Below are 22,163 nucleotides of genomic sequence, written 5' to 3'. Positions count from 1 at the left end.
TCACATATAAGTGGGAGCTAAGTGATAAGAACACATGGACACAAAGAGGGGAACAACACACACTGGAGCCTATCTGAGGGTGGAGGCCCTGGGGAGGAGGGAGATGAGCAAAAAGAGAAGAAAAAAACATTACTGGGTTCTAGGCTTAGTATCTAGGTGACAAAATAATCTGTATGACAAACCTCCATGACACGAGTTTACCTATATAAAATAAAAGTTTAACAAAAAACTAAAAAAGTTACCTGCAAGTCCTCCACCCAGAAATGCCTTTATTAATACTTTGGTTTCTGCCCCTCCATTATTTTCTCTAGATATACAGATTTATGAGGCAGGCTAATGTGCTGAGATACTAGCTTGAGTTTTATTTGGCCTTGTTGTGAAAATACCTGGGCCTTCCTTTGCTTCAGGATGTCCTAAACTGTAGAGAAACAGAGCTGAAGTGCCCAAAGGAAAGTGTGAAGAGGAGAGGCAGGCCAAGTCTGGAGAAAGGCTACCTAAGACAGTGGAAAGGAAATTGTGGTGAGTGCACCTCACTCCTAAAGAAGGACAGGAACTCTGGTAGGTGAGGTGTGGTTTCCATAGATACTAAAACTCAAAGCCACACAAAGGACATATGTCCATTCCTCAGTCAGTCACTGTGGCCAGGAACAGAGGGTGAGGTAAGAGAATGGCAACTCCTAAGGAAACCACAAGCCTGAAGCCATAGGTGTAGAAGCAGGTCCCCAGAGGAAGCATGGGTCCCACAGTCACAGTCCCAACTCTTGTGGTCTAGGCAGCCACTCCCATTTGTAGGTACTACACAGCTTCGTAGTACTTCTTAAAGTACTTCTTGTTCAAGGGATGGAGCGAAAAGAGGATGCAGGACAAGGAGGAAGAAAGGAGAGCCTTGCTTTTGCAGAAGAAACAAGGAGGCAAGGAAGGCTCTAAGCCCAGGCAAGGAGAGATGTTTTCTTAAAAAATCCTCTGTCTGGGGATGCCCTCTCTCACCACTCCGATTCAACATAGTGTTGGAAGTTCTGGCTAAGGCAATCAGGCAAGAGAAAGAAATAAAGGGTATTCAGTTAGGAAAAGAAGAAGTCAAATTGTCCCTGTTTGCAGATGACATGATTGTATATTTAGAAAATCCCACTGTTTCAGCCTAAAATCTCCTTAAGCTGATAAGAAACTTCAGCAAAGTCTCAGGATACAAAATTAATGTGCAAAAATCACAAGCATTCTTATACACCAGTAACAGACAGAGAGCCAAATCATGAATGAACTTCCTTTCACAATTGCTTCAAAGAGAATAAAATACCTAGGAATCCAACTTACAAGGGATGTAAAGGACCTCTTCAAGGAGAACTACAAACCACTGCTCAGTGAAATAAAAGAGGACACAAATGGAAAGGACATACCATGCTCATGGATAGGAAGAATCAATATCGTGAAAATGGCCATACTGCCCAAGGTAATTTATAGATTCAGTGCCATCCCCATCAAGCTACCAATGACTTTCTTCACAGAATGGGAAAAAACTGCTTTAAAGTTCATATGGAACCAAAAAAGAGCCCGCATTGCCAAGACAATCCTAAGTCAAAAGAACAAAGCTGGAGGCATCATGCTACCTGACTTCAAACTACACTACAAGGCTACAGTAACCAAAACAGCATGGTACTGGTACCAAAACAGAGATATAGACCAATGGAACAGAACAGAGTCCTCAGAAATAATACCACACATCTACAGCCATCTGATCTTTGACAAACCTGAGAGAAACAAGAAATGGGGAAAGGATTCCCTATTCAATAAATGGTGCTGGGAAAACTGGCTAGCCATAAGTAGAAAGCTGAAACTGGATCCTTTCCTTACTCCTTATACAAAAATTAATTCAAGATGGATTAGAGACTTAAATGTTAGACCTAATACCATAAAAACCCTAGAAGAAAACTTACGTAATACCATTCAGGACATAGGCATGGGCAAGGACTTCATGTCTAAAACACCAAAAGCAACGGCAACAAAAGCCAAAATTGACAAATGGGATCTAATTAAACTAAAGAGCTTCTGCACAGCAAAAGAAACTACCATCAGAGTGAACAGACAACCTACCGAATGGGAGAACATTTTTGCAATCGACTCATCTGACAAAGGGCTAATATGCAGAACCTACAAAGAACTCAAACAAATTTACAAGAAAAAAACAACCTGATCAAAAATTGGGCAAAGGATATGAACAGACATTTCTCAAAAGAAGACATTCATACAGCCAACAGACACATGAAAAAATGCTCATCATCACTGGCCATCAGAAATGCAAATCAAAACCACAATGAGATACCATCTCACACCAGGTAGAATGGCAATCATTAAAAACTCAGGGAACAACAGGTGCTGGAGAGGATGTGGAGAAATAGGAACACTTTTACACAGTTGGTGGGATTGTAAACTGGTTCAACCATTATGGAAAACAGTATGGCGATTCCTCAAGGATCTAGAACTAGAAGTACCATATGACCCAGCCATTCCATTACTGGGTATATAGCCAAAGGATTATAAGTCATGCTGCTATAAAGACACATGCACACGTATGTTTATTACGGCACTATTCACAATAGCAAAGACTTGGAATCAACCCAAATGTCCATCAGTGACAGACTGGATTAAGAAAATGTGGCACATATACACCATGGAATACTATGCAGCCATAAAAAAGGATGAGTTTGTGTCCTTTGTAGGGACATGGATGCAGCTGGAAACCATCATTTTCAGCAAACTATCACAAGAACAGAAAAGTAAACACTGCATGTTTTCACTCATAGGTGGGAACTGAACAATGAGATCACTTGGACTTGGGAAGGGGAACATCACACACCAGGGCCTATCATGGGGGGGGAGGGGGAAGGGATTGCATTGGGAGTGATACCTGATGTAAATGGCGAGTTGATGGGTGCTGATGAGTTGATGGGTGCAGTACACCAACATGGCACAAGTATACATATGTAACAAACCTGCACATTATGCACATGTACCCTAGAACTTAAAGTATAATAATAATAAAAAGAAAAGAAAAGAAAAGAAAAAATCCTCTGTCTGAGTGTTCAGCCCCACATCTCTGCTGATCCTACCCCTACAAGCACAAGGAAAAGGGCAGAAGGCAGCAGGAGAAGGATTGATCATTCAGGCCTATATTCAAGTTGGCCTTTTCTTGCAATGTGGTTTTAATCTCACCAGTCACAAGCCTCAGGGTATAGTGGGGCCACCAAGGTCAGAGTTCAAATTCAGCCATGCAACTAAGGTAACTTTGCTTGATCTTGGTCCTGTTTTCTCATGTGTAAAACGGGTCTAACTCTAAACCACACATTGCACTGAGAATGAAATGAGGCACTATGAAATGAAGTGAGGTTGGTTGAATAATGTTCCCCCCAAATTCGTGTCTACTGAGGACCTCAGAATGTGACTTTATGTGGAAATAGGGTCTATGCAGATGTAGTCTAAATGAGGTCATACTGCATTAGGGTGGGCACTAATCCAACAGATGGTATCCTCATAAGAGGAGAGGAATATAGAGATACACACAGAAAAGAAAGTTATTTGAATATGGAGGCAGAGATTGGAGTGATGCAACTATAAGTCAGGGAGTGCCAAGGACTTGAGGTCATGTGTTACAGAAGCCCTAGGAAATGAGTAAATTTCCTGGCACAGCACTAAGACATGCTGATATTCTTCATTCCGTCCCTTTCCCCTATTCCTAAATGTGCTCCAGGGACACTGGAGAAGCTGGAGCACATTTAAGAATAGTGGAAAGAGAGGGAAATAAAGGGTGCTAAAAACTCTCAAGGGATGTTAAAAAAAAAAAAAAAAAAAAAAACTCCCAACAAACTATGTATTGAAGGAACATACCTGAAAATAGTAAGAGCCATCTATGATGAACCCATGGCCAACATCTCACTGAAGGGGCAAAAGCTGGAAGCATGCCCCTTAAAAACCGGTACAAGACAAGGCTGCCCTCTCTCACCACTCCTATTCAACATACTATTGGAAGTCCTGGCCAGAGCAATCAGGCAAGAGAAAGAAAGAAAAGGCATCCAAGAGGGAAGAGAGGAAGTCAAACTACCCATGTTTGCAGATGACATAATTTTATATCTAGAAAATCCCATAGTCTCAGCCCAAAAGCTCCTTCAGCTGATAAACTTCAGCAAAGTTTCAGGATCCCACATGAACATACAAAAATCACTAGTATTCCTAAACACCAACCATAGCTAAGCCGAGAGCCAAATCAGAAATGCAATCCCATTCAAGACAAACTGCTAAAAGCAAAACCAAAACTTTCCAAATAAGCCAGGCTTTCGTCAGTTCCTCAGAACTAGTTCTTGTTTGACTCACTCTCATGTTATGGCAAACTTTAAACTGAATGAACAATTTTTCTTCTCTCAGTGAATATATCTTAACGCCAAATTCTGAGTGCTTTTTTGTCACCCATCCTCATATGTCCAGCTAGAAAGAATCCTGGGTTAGGAGCTACTGCATGTTGATGGTTTTGTTTTTCCTTTTGGCTGTTCATTTTGGTGGCTACTATCAGGAAATCTAACACAAACAGCAACTGTTTTTTGTTGTTTTCTTTTGCATCTTTACCTGTGGAGCTGCGACAAGTCCTCATGTGAGTAACGAGTGGGTTGAGATACTCTCATACTGTTTATGTTGTGGACCATGATGAGGCTGCCAGGGTGGGGAAAGGGTGGCCTACTTTCTCTCCACACCATTTGAGGCAAGAGACATTCTGCCTCAGAAATTGTGCTGAGGGGCACATATAAGCTAATGTCCTCCTGCCCCCAGATTTCTCTCACTTGTCCCTATGCATATTATTCTTGTTGCTCACTTTTATAAGGTGAGATATTTTCTGCATCAAATATGTGCACTGTAAAATAATTTAACTATTCTTAAGATTGTCTCTCAGCTTAGAGTTTTCAGAGGCTTAATGGTGAAGAACTTAAAAATCTGTTTTCCTATGACTGACATCTGTTTGTGATTATCCATTTAGCAGACAGTGATCACTCCAGGCTGGTCTTTGTTTACAAGCTATGCCTAAGAGTCAGCTGTTGGTGCGGGGGTGGGGGCGGGGGAACAAAAACAAAAAACCCAAAACTATTATCTTAATAACTTGTAGAGGTAATCATTACTGAACAAAAGCATGATTTGGGGACTATGGAAAGGCTTATTTTTTCCATATAAAATGATCAGAGAAAAGGTAGAAAAATTAAAGAGAACTGCAATAATTGCTACTGATTGCTCAGCACCTGGGTGCACTGAGTAGAAGAACAATGACAATGGGTTCATGTGGAGGAGATGGAGGTGGAGAGGCTAAGCTTGACTGACATTACCGACTAATCAGGACTTTTAACCCTAAAATACTACGGCTCTGAGGGGCAGGGAGTGAGAGACCTAAACTGACAAAATGCAGAGTAAAAATATTCAGTGTGAGCAGTAATGAGACAGTTGTATCAGAGTCAAATACGGAGTTGGCCTGGATGTCCTCCAAGCTCCTTTCCAAGCCTAAGATTCTATGAGTGGATGAACAATCCTGCTCCTGCTGCTCTTGCCACTGGAACCTGATCTATGTGCCTTCATTACTTGAGCTCTCCCCATCAGCAGGCTCTTTGTTGTCTGCTGCTTCAGGGTGTCTTCTCCCCAGATTTCTCCTGTTTGTGAGCTTTTCCATTGAACTGGAGCTCCTCACAGGCAAGAAGCACACCTTTAAGGTTCTCTGAGTCCCAAGTTGCTAGTGCAGTGCCTGGCAATACACATAAGTGCTTATTGGGTGCTTGCCGAATTGTCAAATGGATTTATGTGATGAAATGTCAGGAGAATCACTAGAAATGAAATGTTTGTGTAATGGACAGGGGGAAGTTTGAGGCTGATTTGAAAAAGGAGATGGTAGAGATAGTATTATGGGTCATGCTTCAGAGTATATTTGCTTTACAATACATTGGACAGCAACCCATAGATTGTTGTGTGTCATTTTAATTCCACATACTAATGTCCAAATGTGTCATATGTCTTAATTGTTGCATACTTGGGTTACTCTGCAAAGGGGCAACTGCAGTATCACCTTCTCATGCCACACCCTGCTCCACTGTAGCTGGGCTTGATAACCTTCAAATCAATCCACAGAAGTCCAGGATAGACAAAGGCATCTGAAAGGTTATCTAGCCCCAGTACCTCTGATGCCTTCCAGCTGTTTCTAACACACCTGTGGGCTGACTTCCAGTTCTTAGTCTTCACAGCTCCCTATGATGAACTGCCCCTGCTTTGAGGGATTTTCCTGCGTTGCCTCAGAAGTACTGCTCTGGAGGAGCTTCTGATACTCTTCTGACCACCTTGTCTCTGCCTTCTTCACTGGTCCTCTGTTCACACTCTCCAAATTTTGGGACATTCCTGAGTTCAGATCTTTTCTTTATAATCTTTCTTTCTTTTTATATTCTCCCCATCAGATGGTTCGTTCATTCCTCAATATCAACTAACATTTCCATATTAGAAATAACTTCCTTATCTTTAGCCCTAAATTTTGTCCCAAACTCTGGACCTATAATTTTTTGGAACACTTATGCCTTGCCCAGACTAAAACCAAACTTACTGTCTTCCCTCTAAAATCAGCTCCTGATCTTCTATTTCTCCCTGCCACCCCTTGCTCCCCCATGGCTCCAATATTGTCTTGCTGATCTGGCCTTAAAACCACAGTCAATCTTGTTGCTTTTCTCTTTGTCTCTTTTGCATGGCTGATCAGTAGTGAATTGTTTTGTCAATTGTCTTATATATTTCTTCTTTCTCTTCCTTGCTTCCTTTTTCTGACCTGAAGTTAGGGCCCTGTTACCAAACATCTAGACGAATACAGTGACTCCCTAATTGAGTGGCTGTCTGCCAATTCCATCCACCCTCAATTCTATACTGAAAAAAAAATTATATTTAATCTTTTTCAGATACTCCTTTGGTATTGTCACTCTGTTTTTTGAGTGACTGCCACTATCTACCCATTGGCAGCTCTACCTGGCATTAAGCCCTTGACATTCTCAACCTAAGTGTCCAGCCAAATTACTCTGTTCATTGTCCCCTCAACATGCCTGTGCATTTGCACCTCTGAGACTGCTTCTGAGTCAGCTATGCAGTGCCCTTTAGAATAGCTTCAACCCCAAATCCTACCAGTGCTTCAAAGGCCCAGTTCAAATCCTACCCCTCTGGGAAGTCTCCCTTCCTCTAGTCAACTTCTAGGGCTTTTGCAATTTTATCACTTGTTTTATATCAGTTTTACTATTTTTCATGTATGAGAGTTTTAACCTTCCAATTATTGTACAATGTCTTTAAGGGCAAGGGCCCTTTTTTAGAGGAAACCCTCTAGGAATTCTCCAATGATGGATTCTTCTATGAATTCTCACAACTTTCTAATATAAAGGCTTATAAAAAGTGGGAACTCGTTGTTTATTGCTTACAAAATTGAGATTTAATTTGAACTTAAGTGCTCCATTAAATTCAGTAGAATAGCATCTTAAGGCTACTGGTAGTCTATCCATGCCACAAATGGTTTAGAGATCAAATAATTACTCATATACCTATGAAAGCAGAGTACTGGCTCTAAGATCCCCCCAAAACTCAAATACCCATTAGGTTTGGCAGGCAACAAAAATAAGTGAATCCATCTAGGTCTAATACAATGGAGAATGGTAGGACCTGGGGCAAACTCTGCATAACTTGCCCAAAGGCATTCAAATTCAGATTATGTTCAGACATTGCTAATTACAATTACTGTCTTAGACACTTGGCTTCAAAACAGTGGTTAGTTCAGGTATTTCAGATCAATTGGGTATGTATTTATCTAGGTATGGATAACCAGGGCTCTACTAGACACTGGGAGAGGGAAGAGGCAAATGGGATAAGACTGTCAGTATTTAGCAAATAATGAAGTATTTTACAAACATGATCCTTTAGGCTGGTTATTATTACACAAAGGAATGATTTGCTAGGATTCTTGAGATATTTTCATAGAATGTCTATGCCTCACTTATTGCACAGACCAGAGAATTCCATAAAAGCACTGGCTGTGTCTTATTCACCTTTGTATACTAGAGCTTGGCACATAGTAAATACCAAGTAAATGTTTTGAATAAAAGAAAGAGATCATTAAAGCTTCAGCACTACAATTATTTGTATTTCATCTATCAATTTGGAATAGATCTCCACAAACAGTAGAAATGGCAAGAAACTAGGCCTATAGCAACCAAGAAGTGAAACTGCTAGAACCTACTATCATTTTTGATCCTCTTGCAAATTTTGCTTGAAAAAAAATTTCCTCATTTTTCTGTTTACGAACTTATCCCCAGAATTTACAGATGTTTCCTTGATTTCTCTGGAAAGATACAACTTCCTAATGCAATTGAGTAAATTGATACTTTTATGTAGAAATAAGCAGAATAAGCTGGGCAAGGTAGCCCACAACTATAGTCCCAGCTACTTGGGAGGCTGGGGCAGGAGGATCACTTGAAGCCAGAGTTTGCTTGAGGCCAGGAATTTGAGGCTGCAGTGCTCTATGATCACACCTGTAAATAGCCACTACACTCCAGGCTGGGCAATGAGTGAGACCTAGTCTCTAAAGAAAAAAAAAAAAAAAGACAAAATAAGATCAAAATTGAGTATGAACTGATAAATACAAAGCAGACAAGAAATATCCTGAAAGGCACAATAGTTCTGCAGACATTTGCTTGGGAATCTCAGGGGAGGATTTTTGAAGGAAGTGGCCCTGAGTGAGTCTTAAAAAATGGGTAGATTTTTACCAGGTGAGATCTTATTGAAGTTAGTGAGAGGAGTGGTCATACAGGAATTCATGGGATTTTTAGACCAAAGATTACCACCCTTATAAGTGATAACGACAATGAATGTGAAGAATGTTTACCACTTGCAAAGTATTTTTTACATACCTTATCCAAGTTCCCATAAGCATTTCTGTTCACTACCTGTGGTTTGGTCAAGAGACCCAGATATTAGAGAACTTGTTGATTTCTAGTTTCTAACTCCGCCCAATACTATTAAGATGAAAATGGACAGCCACATAGGAATAGACATCAAGAAATGTATTTACAAAACACAAGCGAATTTTAAAAGGGGAGACTAAAGAGGTCACATGGTTGTTTGAACATGTTCATTTTGTTTCCTGGAGAAAAGTCAGCACAATGCTCATTCAGCTAAAGAAGTGTTGGTGTTACAGCTCTTTCAGTCCACCATTCGGCAGGTCCTGAGTTCTTGTCCCTTGTCCAGAAAAAATGAGGTATGCGGACAACTGGAGGGTGATCAAGGCAGAGAGGGGCTTCAATGAGTGACAGAACAGGAGCTTTCAGGAGACCCAAAGTGGCAGGTGGTCCCAACGAGTGTTCAGCTCTCAGCAGAGAGGAGACCCACAATGGATAGCTCCTTACCACAGGCAGGTCATCCCAGAGAGTTGAGGAGACCCAAGCCGGGCAAGGTGGCTCACACCTGTAATCCCAGCACTTTGAGAGGCCGAGGCGGGTAGATCACAAGGTCAGGAGTTTGAGACCAGCTTGGCCAAGACGGTGAAACCCCGTCTGTACTAAAAATATGAAAAATTAGCCAGGCACAGTTGTGCATGCCTGTTGTCCCAGTTACTCAGGAGACTGAGGCAGGAGAATCACTTGAACCCGGGAGGCGAGGTTGCAGTTAGCTGAGATGACACCACTGCACTCCAGCCTGGGTGAGATAGCAAGACTCCATCAGATGGGGGCGGGGGGGGGGTGGGGGGAGAGAGAGAGAGAAAGAGAGAGGAGACCTGAAGTAAGCAGCTCCTTCCCACAACTGGTAGTCCCAATGTCTGTTCAAGTCTGGCTGAGTCCAGGTTTTTTTGTTTGTTTGTTTGTTTTGCTTTTTTGAGATGGAGTCTCACTCTGTCACCAGGGCTGGAGTACAGTGGCGCGATCTCAGCTCACTGCAACCACTGCCTCCTGGATTCAAGCGATTCTCCTGCCTCAGCCTCCCAAGTAGCTGGGATTACAGGTGCCCGCCACCACACCCAGCTAAATTTTTTGTATTTTTAGTAGAGACAGGGTTTCGCCATGTTGGCCAGGGCTAGTCTCAAACTCCTGACTTCGTGATTCGCTGGCCTTGGCTTCCCAAAGTGCTGGGATTATAGGCATGAACCACTGCGCCCGGCCGAGTCCAGGGTTTTTACAGGCTCAGAAGGGAGAAAGCGTGTGCTGATTGGCCCATGGGCAGCCATGGAAGGGCCCAGACAAAGCACTGTAAGTTCTTACCACAGGCTGTAGACTCCACCCACAATTGGCAACCTGGCCCCCAGGCTTTGGGCCATCCCTGGCTTGAAGGTTGGGTTTCACCAGGGACCTAACCCCTTTCTGCCAAGGAACCTGTCTGCCTCTTGCCATCAACATACTGTCCATGACACCCAGGCTGTTCGTGCCAAGGGGTGCCTGCAGGCCTGCCCTGAGCCACCCTCAGCCCCTGCTCAGCCTCCCTCCTGTGCTTGTCAGCACTCAACATCCGGAAGAGGTCGAGGCAGCAGGGGGCTAGTGTGTCAGCACCACCCTGAGCACCCACATGCCTGGCGAGGTTGTGACAGCACCTAGGCTTGTCTACAACTTTGCTTCACCCAGTAGCAGTCGCCAGGATTGGGGAGAGGCCAGGGAGCGGGAGCAGCCACCTTCAAGCTCGTGGGAGCAGGGGACTTCCTGGGCCCCTGAGAATACAGATGCCTGGGTCCAAAGCCACAGCTGGGCAGCTGCAGTGGTACCTGGGAGCATGGGGCTCCCACCCTGCCAACTCAGTAGGGGGTGGGACTCCCACCTGTTCTTGGCTCCCCTGGCCACACCTCCCCTGCTGCAGCTACTCTAAATGGGCAGGTGCTGCCATCACTGTGAGCTATGATTGTGCCACTGACTCCAGCCTGGGCAACAGAGAGAGGCCTATATGGTATATTAGATGGTAATGACAGATTTGGGGAATAAAAGATAACTGAGGATTGTTGGGAATGCTGGGGTAGGGTTGGAGTGCTCTTGCAATTTTACGTAAGACAGTCTCAGGAGAAAGAACAATGAAAGTGTCCAGGTAGAGGCACATGTACACTGGCAGCAAGGTCCTCCCTTAGGGATTGGATCTGTGGAAGAAGCCACACAGGCCTGGAAGTAGGCTTAAGGCCATTCAGACTGGGAATTCCAGTGTTTCAAGGACAGACTGCAATGGATAGTGGTTGGTAGGTCAAAGGCTCCAGATAACACCTCTCAGCCTTGCAAACACCTTATCCTCAGGAAGAAAGATGGGCACAGTGGGGTCCTCTAAAGCATGGGGTCCAAGACAGAGGGCCCTCTTGTCTTGGCTATTGAAAAAACTGGGTTTTACACTGAGTGAAATGTTGAGCCATTAGAAGGTTTTAAGCAGATATGGTTTGACTTTTATTTTTTAAAAACCACTCTGGCTGCAGAATCAACTGCAGGAAGGCAAAATTGGAATCAGAATCCAGTTGTCAGACTACTGCAGAAATCACCATGAGAGATGACAATGACTCTGACTGATATGGAAGCAGTGGAGCTGGTGAGAAATGGTCAGATTCTGGATATATTTGAAGGAAGGGCCAATAGGGTTTGTTAATGAATCAGACGTAGAATGAGAAAAGAAAGGACTCAAGATGACTTCAAGGTTCTTGTCCTTCACCTCAATAAGTGGAGGATGGAGCAGAGGAAGGCAAGACTAGAAGGTAAAAATAGCAGTAAGAAGGCTCTGCTATGGTATGAGAAGAAATGATAAGAAGCTGAATTAAGGTGATGGCAGTGGGGTGGAAGAAAGGAGAGCCATCATGCAAAAAGTATCCAGGAGGGAGAATTAGCAGGAGTAGGGGATGGACCATATTTGTGAGATGAGAAATGCAGAGGTCTAAGATGACCCCCAAGATTCTAGCTTAAGGTGGGTGTTGTTACTATTAGCGTAATAGGAAAACAAAGCACAAAGACTTTTCAAAATTTGTCCAAGGTGTTAGAGGCTTACAATCTGTAAAACCAGGATTAAACCCAGATGTGTCTGATTTTTAGAGCCTGAGCTCTTACCCATTTCATAAACCATATTTTCCCTAGAGGAGGATTAGTAGGAAAGGAAGCTACTTGTTGGAAAGTATCTTTATAACAGTGTCTGTTCCTCAGTTTGCTCAAGGAGACAGTGTGCCAGGAAAGTCCCTGTGGAAGGGCAAGGAAGAACGGGAAGTTAAAGCCAGTGGCGGGTGATCCAGGAGTCTTTTCTGTTGCTAGACCTGTTACCTGCTGTCCTTTCATGATTTAAAAATAAGAATGCTGGCAAGTGCCAGGCCTGTTCGTGCAGCTTAAGATGATACCTTTCTTGGATATATTTGCATTTTGATAAGGAAAGGTATCTTCAGGTCAAGCTAAGGGATGACATGAGCATTTCCCTGTGGAAAGCACTAAGATCTCCCTTTCTAAAATAAAAACAAGAATACAGCTCACTGAGGACCTTACATTTCCCTCTAGCTACTGACTCATTTCTCTTCTCCTTTCTATAGCACTCTTCTTGAGAGAGTTGCCTATATTTGTCACCACATCTTTACCCATTCTCTTTTGAACCTATTCAAGCTTTCATCTGTACAAAACTCGCCGATACTGTGCTTGTCAGGATCATCCATGACCTCCATACTGCTAAATGCAACTCTCAAGAGTATTTGGCTCTACTGATCACTCCTTTGTAGCCCTGTGTTTTAAAATATAGGTTTTATTATTATTTAGGTATGGTGAGGTCAACATATCAGGAAATGACTGCCATTGAAAAAAGTATGTTGAACTCACAGATCCCAAGAGAAGGGAGCACACCATGCCACAAGGGGCCACATGGGGAAACACCAGGGTCAGCTGGGAGGGGGGTAGGGGGTGGGCAAGATCTTTATTGTGGTTTCAACAGGAAGAAATGTGTGAGGCAGGGTGAGTGGAGTTAGGATTAGCTAATATGAATAATTTCAGCAGGCTCTGGGGCATAGGGGCTCTCCCTAGTCTTTTGGTACTTGGCCCTGAGGTGATTAGGGCAGGTGCATAGTGTTGGGAATGTGAAAGCCTCCAATAAATGAGGCAGTTGTTGGTATGGGCTCTGGAATGGGTTGGTTTGCATTTGAAAGGTGTGCTCATGAGCAAGTGGTTTACCCTCTCTTAGAGGTTAGAATTGGCTAACCCTGGGAGGGGCAGTCCCTTCAGGGTCAGCAAGGCCCCAAGTGTCAAAGCATCAGGATACAGAAAATAAAATGCATGGATAATACACACTGCCATTTGTCTTTGTATCCTTCCTCTCAGTCTTCTCTGCTGGTAACCTCTCCTCACAAAGATCAATAAATGTTGAAATATCCCATGTCTCAGTCCTTGGGCACTCCCTTTCCTATCTTTCCATATGTGATGTAATGCAGATATCCATGACTTTAAATCTTTAACACTTCCGCATTGATGACTCCTAAATTTACATCTCTACCCCAACTGCCTACTAAACACCTCCACTTGGATATCTAATAGGCATTTCAAACCAAATCTACACCAAACAACTCTTTTTCCCCTTCCATAATTTGCTTCTCCCTCAGGCTTCTTCATTTTAATAAATAGCATCTCCATTGCCCTAGTGACTCAAGCCCCAAACTTAGGAATTTTCCTAATTTCTCTATTTTTCTCAAACTATATATCCAGCCTGTCAGCAGTTCCCTCAGGTCTTTTTTCAAACTATAGAAAGCCTAAATAAAGGAAAGACATACTGTATTCATGAATTGGAAGACTAAATATTATTTAGCTGGCTGTATTCCCCCAAATTGATCTATGGATTCAATGCAGTCCCTACCAAAATTCCAGCTTCCTTTGTCTGCAGAAATGAGCAAGTTGACCCTAAAATTCATTTGAAAATATAAGGAAGCCAGAATAGCCCCCTAAAAAAAAATCTTGAAAAAGACTAACAAAGTTGGAGGACTCACACTTTCCAATTTCAAAACTTACTACAAAACTACAGTAATCAAGACTGTGTGGTACTGACATAGGATAGACATATAGTTCAATAAAATAGAATCAAGAGTCCAGAACTACATCCTTATATATATGATCAATTATTGTTTTGCAAGGGTGCCAATACAGTTCAATAAGGAAAGAATAATTTCATCAACAAACTGTACAGGCACAACTGCATGCCCATGATCAATAGAACAAATTTGGAACTAAAGTTCTTATATTTAGGTTTTTGATCCATTTTGTTTAACTTTTGTTTATGGTATGAGGTAAGGCTCCAAATTTGTTCTTTTGCATGTGGACATCCAGTTGTACAATTGCTCCATTTATATTTATCTTAGCAGAAAATACAGATGTAAATCTTGTGACCTTGACTAGGCCATGGTTTCTTAGATGTGACACCTAAAGCACAACAATAAAAGAAAAAAGTAGATAAATTGGATTTTTTTTACTTAAAATCAATTTGTGTTTTAAAATTAAATAAAATAAAAATTAAAACATTTATGCTTCACAGGATTCTATCAAGAAACTGAAAAGACAATGTGCAGAATGGGAGAAAATATTTCCAAATCATATATTTGACAAATAGTTTGGCAATTCTTCAAAAAGTTAAATATAGAGTTACCATTTAATTCAGCAATTCTACTCCTACATATGTACCCAAAATAATTAAAAGTATACATAGGAAAAGACTATATACGAGTTTTCACAGCAACATTATTAATAATAGCCAACAAGCAGAAACAATCCAAATGACCATCAACTGATGAATGGGTAAGTAAAATGTGGTATATCATACAATGGAATATTATTTAGTCACAAAAGGGAATGCAGTACTGATATGTGCTACAACACAGATGAGCCTTGACAACATTATGCTCAGTGAAAAAAAGCCAGCCACAAAAGTCCACATATTGTATGATTCTGTTTTTATGAAATATCCAGAATAAGCAACTGATAGAGACAGAAACTAGATTAGTGGTTGCCAAAGGCCACACGGAAAGGGAAGGGGAAACAGGAAGTTTCTGCTAATGGGTAAGGGGTTCCTTTTTAGGGTAATGAAAATGTTCCAAAATTGGATAATAGTGTTCGTTGCACAACTCTGTGAACATACTAGAAACCACTGAGTCGTGCATTTTTAAAAAGTCTGTGTTTTAAATATATATACACACATATACATATATAACCCTCTTTCATATCAGTTATACTTTAATAAAGCTGTTGAAATTTGTAAAATAAAATTTTAAAACAAAGAAAAAATATATAAACTCACCAACAGACCACTTCTCACCTCCACTAGCCCCGCTACTCTAAGTTATCAGCATTTCTGCAAACATATTCCTAACTGATCTCACTGCTTGGAATCTTGCCAGCAACCTCTCCCTCCCAGCAATAGTCTATTGCCTGCACCAAAGCTCAGTTGTCTTTTAATGATGTAAATGAGGTTCTATCATTCTCCTGATCCACACCCTCCACTGCTTTTCATCACACTCAGAGTAGCTCTGCCGTTACCTGATTTAGATGTATGGCTCCAACAGATTTCCCTTGAAGAAATGATTCCATGGCTGATAAAAGGTGGAAAGCCTCCTTGGTCTCAAAACCATTATCAGATTAGCTGTGTGCTCTGTCCCTTTCCTCAACCATAAGAAGTCCATGGATAAAGAAAGCTTCAGAGCAAAGGAGAAAGCATGGGAGGAAGAGCAGGACGAAGGTGGGGCATCTGCAGCCCCCACCCTCATCAGAGCCAGTTCCCTACTCTCCCTGTCTAAACCTCTTAGTAAGAGGTAGTTCAAGTGATGGGCAAACTCAATTCCAGCACTCAAAAGCACTTGACTACTTTGCTTAGTTAGCTAGCAAGTATTTCTTGAGAATGTAGCTCTGTTCTATGGAGCCTTATTTTCAACTGTCAGACTCCCAGACATCCAGTCCAGGTAAAGAAGATGGTGTCCAATTATTCATTTGACAAACAAATTTGGGGTTCAAGGGCCAGCTATTGAAAAAAGCTATGGAAAACTTCATGAGACGTGCAGGTAACTGCCAATATGTGTGGTTCACAAGGACCGGTTCATACTCAGAAAAGGCCATTAAAAAAGAAAGAAGAACTTCTCATTTGGATTTATAAAGAGTGTCTTACTTACTCTTAATTTATATCTTCTCTTCTCCAGGAAATCAACCTATAACTTCTCCTCTCAGCTCCACTCTACCACGGTCTGTCACCTTCCCCAAACAATTTGTTTCCTTGTTTTCAAAAGTGAACAAAGCACCAAAGACCCAGCAAAGTTTCATAAGGCCCTGAGACTTTCAATTGTCTATTTCAGATCAAATACAGAACATGATCTTCCTCCTGCTAATGTTGAGCCTGGAACTGCAGCTTCACCAGACAGCAGGTAAGAAAGGACAAAGGGAGAGGCTTAAGAAAGAAGAGCAGGTGGTGGCCCCTAGCCAAAGCCAAAAATGAGAATGTGGTCCTCAAGCTGAGGGCTTTCTTTGAGAGGAAATATAATTTCTGGGCTATTCCAAGCACCACAAAAAGAAGAGTCCCCAAAGTGGCTTATATATGCCAATGTCCCTATCTGACAGAAACGAGGACTGAGAATATTGCTCCATATATCCCCACTATCCAGTGAGGGTAATGACAAGAAGACAGGATCATTCAGACTGTGTAAATCTAAACTAATACAAGAGGGCAGGGGTTGAGTTCCCTTAAAGGTGAGATGCCAAGTGGCTGTCCCCTTCCTTTCTGGCAGGGAGAGTAAGAAGACAATGGCCAGGGGACACTGTTACTCTAAAGATAATGTCTTGAAGACATTCTGCATATTATTAGTTGTTTTTGTGAGTTTCTCTTTTGAAAAGCAACAGTAGCAGCCACTGGTCATTCATACCTTAATGTGGTTTACTGAGTCTTCCTAAAACCCAAATGAACAATGAACCTTAAGGCTATCCCTTTGAACTTGAAGAAAGGACTTCTATTGGAGGATGAGGGTGAGCAGGAAGAAAAGCAGTTTCACAGTTGGTTGTTCTCCTGGGGAAGGTAGTTCAGACCATTCGAGGGTGTAGTTAGGACCATGAGTGTACTATTTTGGATGAACACCAAGAGGTAAGAGAGTGAGACAGAGGTGGGGACAGAGGATTAAGTCCTCAAGATAGTAGCCCCAGCCCCATGGGAAATCATCTTTCTGCTCATGATTGAGAAATAATGGCTCCCTTGGCACTTGATAACCTTTCGAAGAGCTTTCTCCTCCCTACTGACTTGTTCCAGATCACTCTTTACTCAGTCACATTCCTCTCACTCCCTTGAGCTGCCCAGCCTGGTCTGGTACTAGAGACATGCACTTGGGGCCCTCCTCAAAGGAAGACCCTGAGATATTCTGCTTACTTCTACTCTGCTCCTGCCTGCAGGGCCAGCTAAAGGAACTTTTCATGTTTTCTTTGCAAGGAACCCTGCCTGGCAGGAATTTTAGAGACAAGCAAAAGGGGCAAATACTTCCATGCTACAAAACAGCTTCAAGTTTCTGTAGAGTGATAAGGGAAATGAGGGCCAAAAGACACTGCAGTTCCCCATCCTGTGGCAGGACTGGGGGCTTCAGGAAAAAACTTGGGGAACGTGTAACCTCTGTGGGTTTGTCCTTAAAAACATTGAGATCCTGGGTTTTCTGTCTTTGTTTTTTGCCTTCTCTCTTAGGAAAGGAGTGAGCTAGGGTGACAAGGAGCAATATTTTTTAGTCCTCATTGGCTCTTTCTACGGAGGAAGGATCTTTTCTTCTAAGATAATTAGCACAAGACAATGAAGATAGGCGCTAGCTCCCAGTTAGGTATACTAATGGGCAAAAGGAAGAGCATTTACATTTATTGAGAATTCACTAAATGCCAGATACCGTGCTAGAAAATTTACATATGGTATAGTTCATTTAATCTTCACAACGATCATTTTGCAGGTGAGGGAACTAGAACTCAGAAAAGGTACTTAATTTCCCCAAGATTACATAGTTATTAGGTGACACAGGCAAGATTTCCACAAAGCTAATGTCCTTTCTACCCTACTGTGCTACCATGATGATGGTAATCAAAAATGGCAGACAATCCATAAATCTTCCAACTTTGGAATCGGTTTTTGCACTGAAGTCTGAACATGGATATGTATTGAATGTTTATTCTGGACATTCACAGAATCAAAAATATGTGTAATGAATTGTGTTGCTGAATTAACTGAAAGGAAAGTAAAAATGTAGCACTTTCTCACTTTCTTCACAAATTTGGAATTCTTCTCTGCTTTCCACTATGCAGATAACATCAGTTCAAACAAATATTAAATACCTACCTAAATTAGAATGCCTTCTCCTCATGATATTTTTTAAAAAATCTTGTCATTTCATGTCTCTTTAATTAAAGAGTTTTGATTTCAGAAGAGGGTACCTGAAAAAGAAAACAACAAAAAAACTAAAGAATCTGAGAAATAATTAGTGTTTACTGCTGGGGAGGAGGTCTGGATCTTATCTATTATGTATATTCAGGTTTTGTTGTTTTTTTTTTTTTTACAAGAAGCATATATTAGGTATTATTTGTATAATAAAATATAATTTTAAAAATACAAGAAATTTCTCATATAAAAATATGAGAGTAATCAGACTGCAACACCCAGTGCCTGAGAGGGAGCTACAGCTATCAGGCTGGCCAGACAGACAGAGGATTACATTTTCTTCCTTGCTCCTTGTACAGCCCCAGACCTGCATGCTTCATTGAAAAGAAAAGAAGATACATGAATTGAATCAATATGATGCTTAGTACCCTATCGGTGCCCATTTCTTTTCTATTTTTAAATTTTAAAAATAACACCTGGCCAGGCACAGTGACTCACGCCTATAATCCCAGCACTTTGGGAGGCCAAGGCAGGTGGATCACCTCAGATCAGGAGTTTGAGACCAGCCTGGCCAACATGGTGAAACCCCTCTCTACTAAAAATTTAAAAAAAAAATTAGCCGGGCATGGTGGCAGCCACCTGTAATCCGAGCTACTCAGCTGAAGCAGAAAAATCGCTCGAACCTGGGAGGCAGAGGTTGCAGTGAGCTAAGATCACGCCACTGTACTCCAGCCTGGGTGACAGAGTGAGATTCCGTTAAAAAAACAAACAAACAAAAAAAACACTTATGTTGGTATTCTCAGACATTACAAATAAATAAAAACAACCCAAGTGCCCTGGAGAATTTGATTCTAGGAGTAGGTCTAGAAGAACTTCAACTGGAGAATGGATATAGAAATCATGGTATATTTACAGAATATATATATATTATATATGTAATACATAGCATGTGAATAAATTAATTACAAAAAATTAATTACAAAAAATATGATTACATTTATTATATAGCATGTAGATAAATTACAAAAACATGTGACTACATCTATGAATCTTAGAGCATAATGTTGAGTAAAAAACTAAATAAATAAAAATTAAGCCCAGAAGATAACATATAGCACAACGTCCTTTTCATAAATAAATATATTGCTTAAGCATACCTTATATATAGAAGATAAAGCTTAAAAAGTAAAGAAGAGGCCGGGTGTGGAGGCTCACGCCTGTAATCCCAGCACTTTGGGAGGCTGAGGCGGGCAGATCACGAGGTCAGGAGACCGAGACCATCCTGGCCCGCATGGTGAAACCTCATTTCTACAAAAAATACAACAATTAGCTGGGCGTAGTGGCACATGCCTGTAATCCCAGCTACTCGGGAGGCTGAGGCAGGAGAATCCCTTGAACCAGGGAGTCGGAGGTGGCGGTGAGCCAAGATTGCGCCACTGCATTCCAGCCTGGGCGACAGAGTGAGACTCCGTCTCAAAAAACACAAAAGTAAAGAAGAGATTGATAAGCCCAATATTCAGGATGCCAATTACCTCTGGTACAGGCAGTAGATATACAGCGTTAGTAATGTGCTAGTTCTTAAGGTAGGTGGTAGGTTCACAGATGTTCATTTTACTTAATTAAATATATTTTGAAAATTTATTTAAAGCTTTCTGTGGTAAAATATATCACAGAGAAAACCACATAAAACGACTATAAAGTTTAACATTACTATAAGGTGATTAGTTTTGTAACCACCACCTAGGTTAAGAAGGAGAATTTTGCCAGTTCCCCAGAAATGCTTCACCTACCCCAGCCCAGTAAAACCTCCTTTGCAAATACTCTTCATAGCGCTATCCAATATGCTCTTTATTTTTACCTTTTTTAAATTAAAACAAAACTTTTTAGGGACAGTGTCTTGCTCTGTCATCCATGCTGGCGTACAGTGGCCCAACCACAGCTCACCGCAGCCTCTAACTCCCAGGATCAAGCGATTCTCCTGCCTCAGTCTCCTGAGTAGCTAGGACTACAGGCATGTACCACCCTGTCTGGCTAATTTTTAAAATATTTTTAGTGATGGGGTCTTGCTATGTTACATAGGCTGGCCTCAAACTGCTCGTCTCAAGCAATCCTCCTGCCCTAGCCTCCCAAAACACTGAGATCACAGGTGTGAGCCACCACTCTCAGATTGCCCTTTATTTTTTCATGAAAGAAATTACTGAAGAGGACTAAAAGAAGTTTTAGTAAGCATTCAATAAACGTATGTTCTTTATAGTTTCCAAATCAGTAAATATAGACATCCCTCATTTTTAAGTAGATTTATGTATTTTTTTGGACATGCTGTAATTTATTTAACCAGTTCCCTATTGGTAGACATTATAATTATTTCCATTTTCTTCTGCTAGATTAATGCTTGAAAAAAGTGTGTGCCTCCCAAAGACTATGATGAAAGTTGCCTCTGAATAAAACTCAAAAACAAACCATTAATCATTAATTCTTTCCTTACTTGTATGCTCTTTGGATGCTCTACTATGTTATCTATAAAATAAAGTTTGAAGTGAAAAATTAGGGTAAAACATTTTATATCATTTTTAAAGGAGGTATATATGGATGTACTTACATATGTATGTTTAAATTTACATACCATAACATTTATTTTTTAAAAAAACATCTTATTAATTTTAACAAATCCTTAGTCATATAACTACCACCACCACAGTGAACATCCAGGACAGTTCCATCCCTTGCCAAACAAACAAACAAAAAGCTTCTCCCAAGTCTTAAGTCCAGACACCTACTGATCTATTTTCTGTCCTTATAGTTTTGACTTTTCCAGAATGTCATATAAATGTAATAATTCATTAGATATCCTTTTGTATCTGGCTTCTTTCACTTAACATAAAGCATTTGAAATTCATTCATATTGTGTGAATCAACAATTTATACCTTTTTGCTGTTGAGTATATTCTATTGTATGTATACTATATTTTGTTTATAAATTCCCCAGTTGGGGAACATTTGGGTATTTCCCATTTTGGGTGATTACAAATAAAGTTATTATAAATATTTGCATATAGGTTTTTTGTGTGAACCTAGGTTTTCATTTCACTTGGATAAATACCTAGAAGTGGGATTGCTAGGTCATGTGGTAAGTGTATGGTTTATTATAAGAAACTGCCAAACCTTTCCATAGTGGCTGTAGCATTATTGCATTCCCACCAGCAAGTGTATGAGAGTTCTAATTGTTCCTCATTCTTGCCAGCACTGGTATTCTTTTCTATTTTTTCTTTTCTTTTATTTATTTATTTATTTATTTTTTTTTTTTTTTTTTGAGACAGAGTCTTGCTCTACCCAGGCTGGAGTGCAATGCCATGATCTTGCCTTACTGCAACCTCCACCTCCCGGGTTCAGGCAATTCTCCTGCCTCAGCCTCCCAAGTAGCTGGGATTACAGGCATCCACAACCACGCCCTGCTAGTTTTTTGTATTTTTAGTAGAGACAGGGTTTTGCCATATTGACCAGGCTGGTCTTGAACTCCTGACCTCAGGTGATCCACCCACCTTGGCCTCCCAAAGTGCTGGGATTACAGGCATGAGCCACCACACCCCGCTCTTAAGTCATTCTAATAGGTGTGTAGAAGTGGTTCTAATTTGCATTTTTCTAATGACTAATGATATTAAGTATACATTTATTTATATATTATTTTATATATAATCTTATATAGTATACATATTTTATTTTATATATGTGTGTGTGTATACACACACACACACATATTTTTTTTTCTTTTTTTGAGACAGGGTATCACTCTG

General features: G+C 41.0%; 2 protein-coding genes across 5 annotated transcripts in view; one reads left to right on the top strand and one right to left on the bottom strand.

Annotated features, from left to right (window-relative positions):
- The window catches only part of PLGRKT (plasminogen receptor with a C-terminal lysine), a 258,541-nt gene that overhangs the window by 140,367 nt on the left and 96,011 nt on the right, over positions 1–22,163 (bottom strand). For all 3 annotated transcript variants that reach the window (XM_077964989.1, XM_077964987.1, XM_077964986.1), the window contains one exon: positions 18,334–18,428. The gene's annotated coding sequence lies outside the window, so the exon portion shown is untranslated. The remainder of the gene's footprint in view (positions 1–18,333; positions 18,429–22,163) is intronic.
- PDCD1LG2 (programmed cell death 1 ligand 2) overlaps positions 4,032–22,163 on the top strand; it is a 60,544-nt gene continuing 42,412 nt past the window's right edge. Inside the window, exons 1-2 of one of the 2 annotated variants that reach the window (XM_015117664.3) lie at positions 4,032–4,636; positions 16,334–16,402. In XM_015117664.3, coding sequence (XP_014973150.1) covers positions 16,348–16,402 — 55 coding nt within the window. In that variant the 5' untranslated portion in view covers positions 4,032–4,636; positions 16,334–16,347. 2 annotated transcript variants of the gene reach the window in all.

The sequence above is a fragment of the Macaca mulatta genome, chromosome 15 (genome assembly GCF_049350105.2).
Source record: "Macaca mulatta isolate MMU2019108-1 chromosome 15, T2T-MMU8v2.0, whole genome shotgun sequence".
Lineage (NCBI taxonomy): Eukaryota > Metazoa > Chordata > Mammalia > Primates > Cercopithecidae > Macaca > Macaca mulatta.
This window is presented reverse-complemented; position numbering and strand designations above follow the sequence as displayed.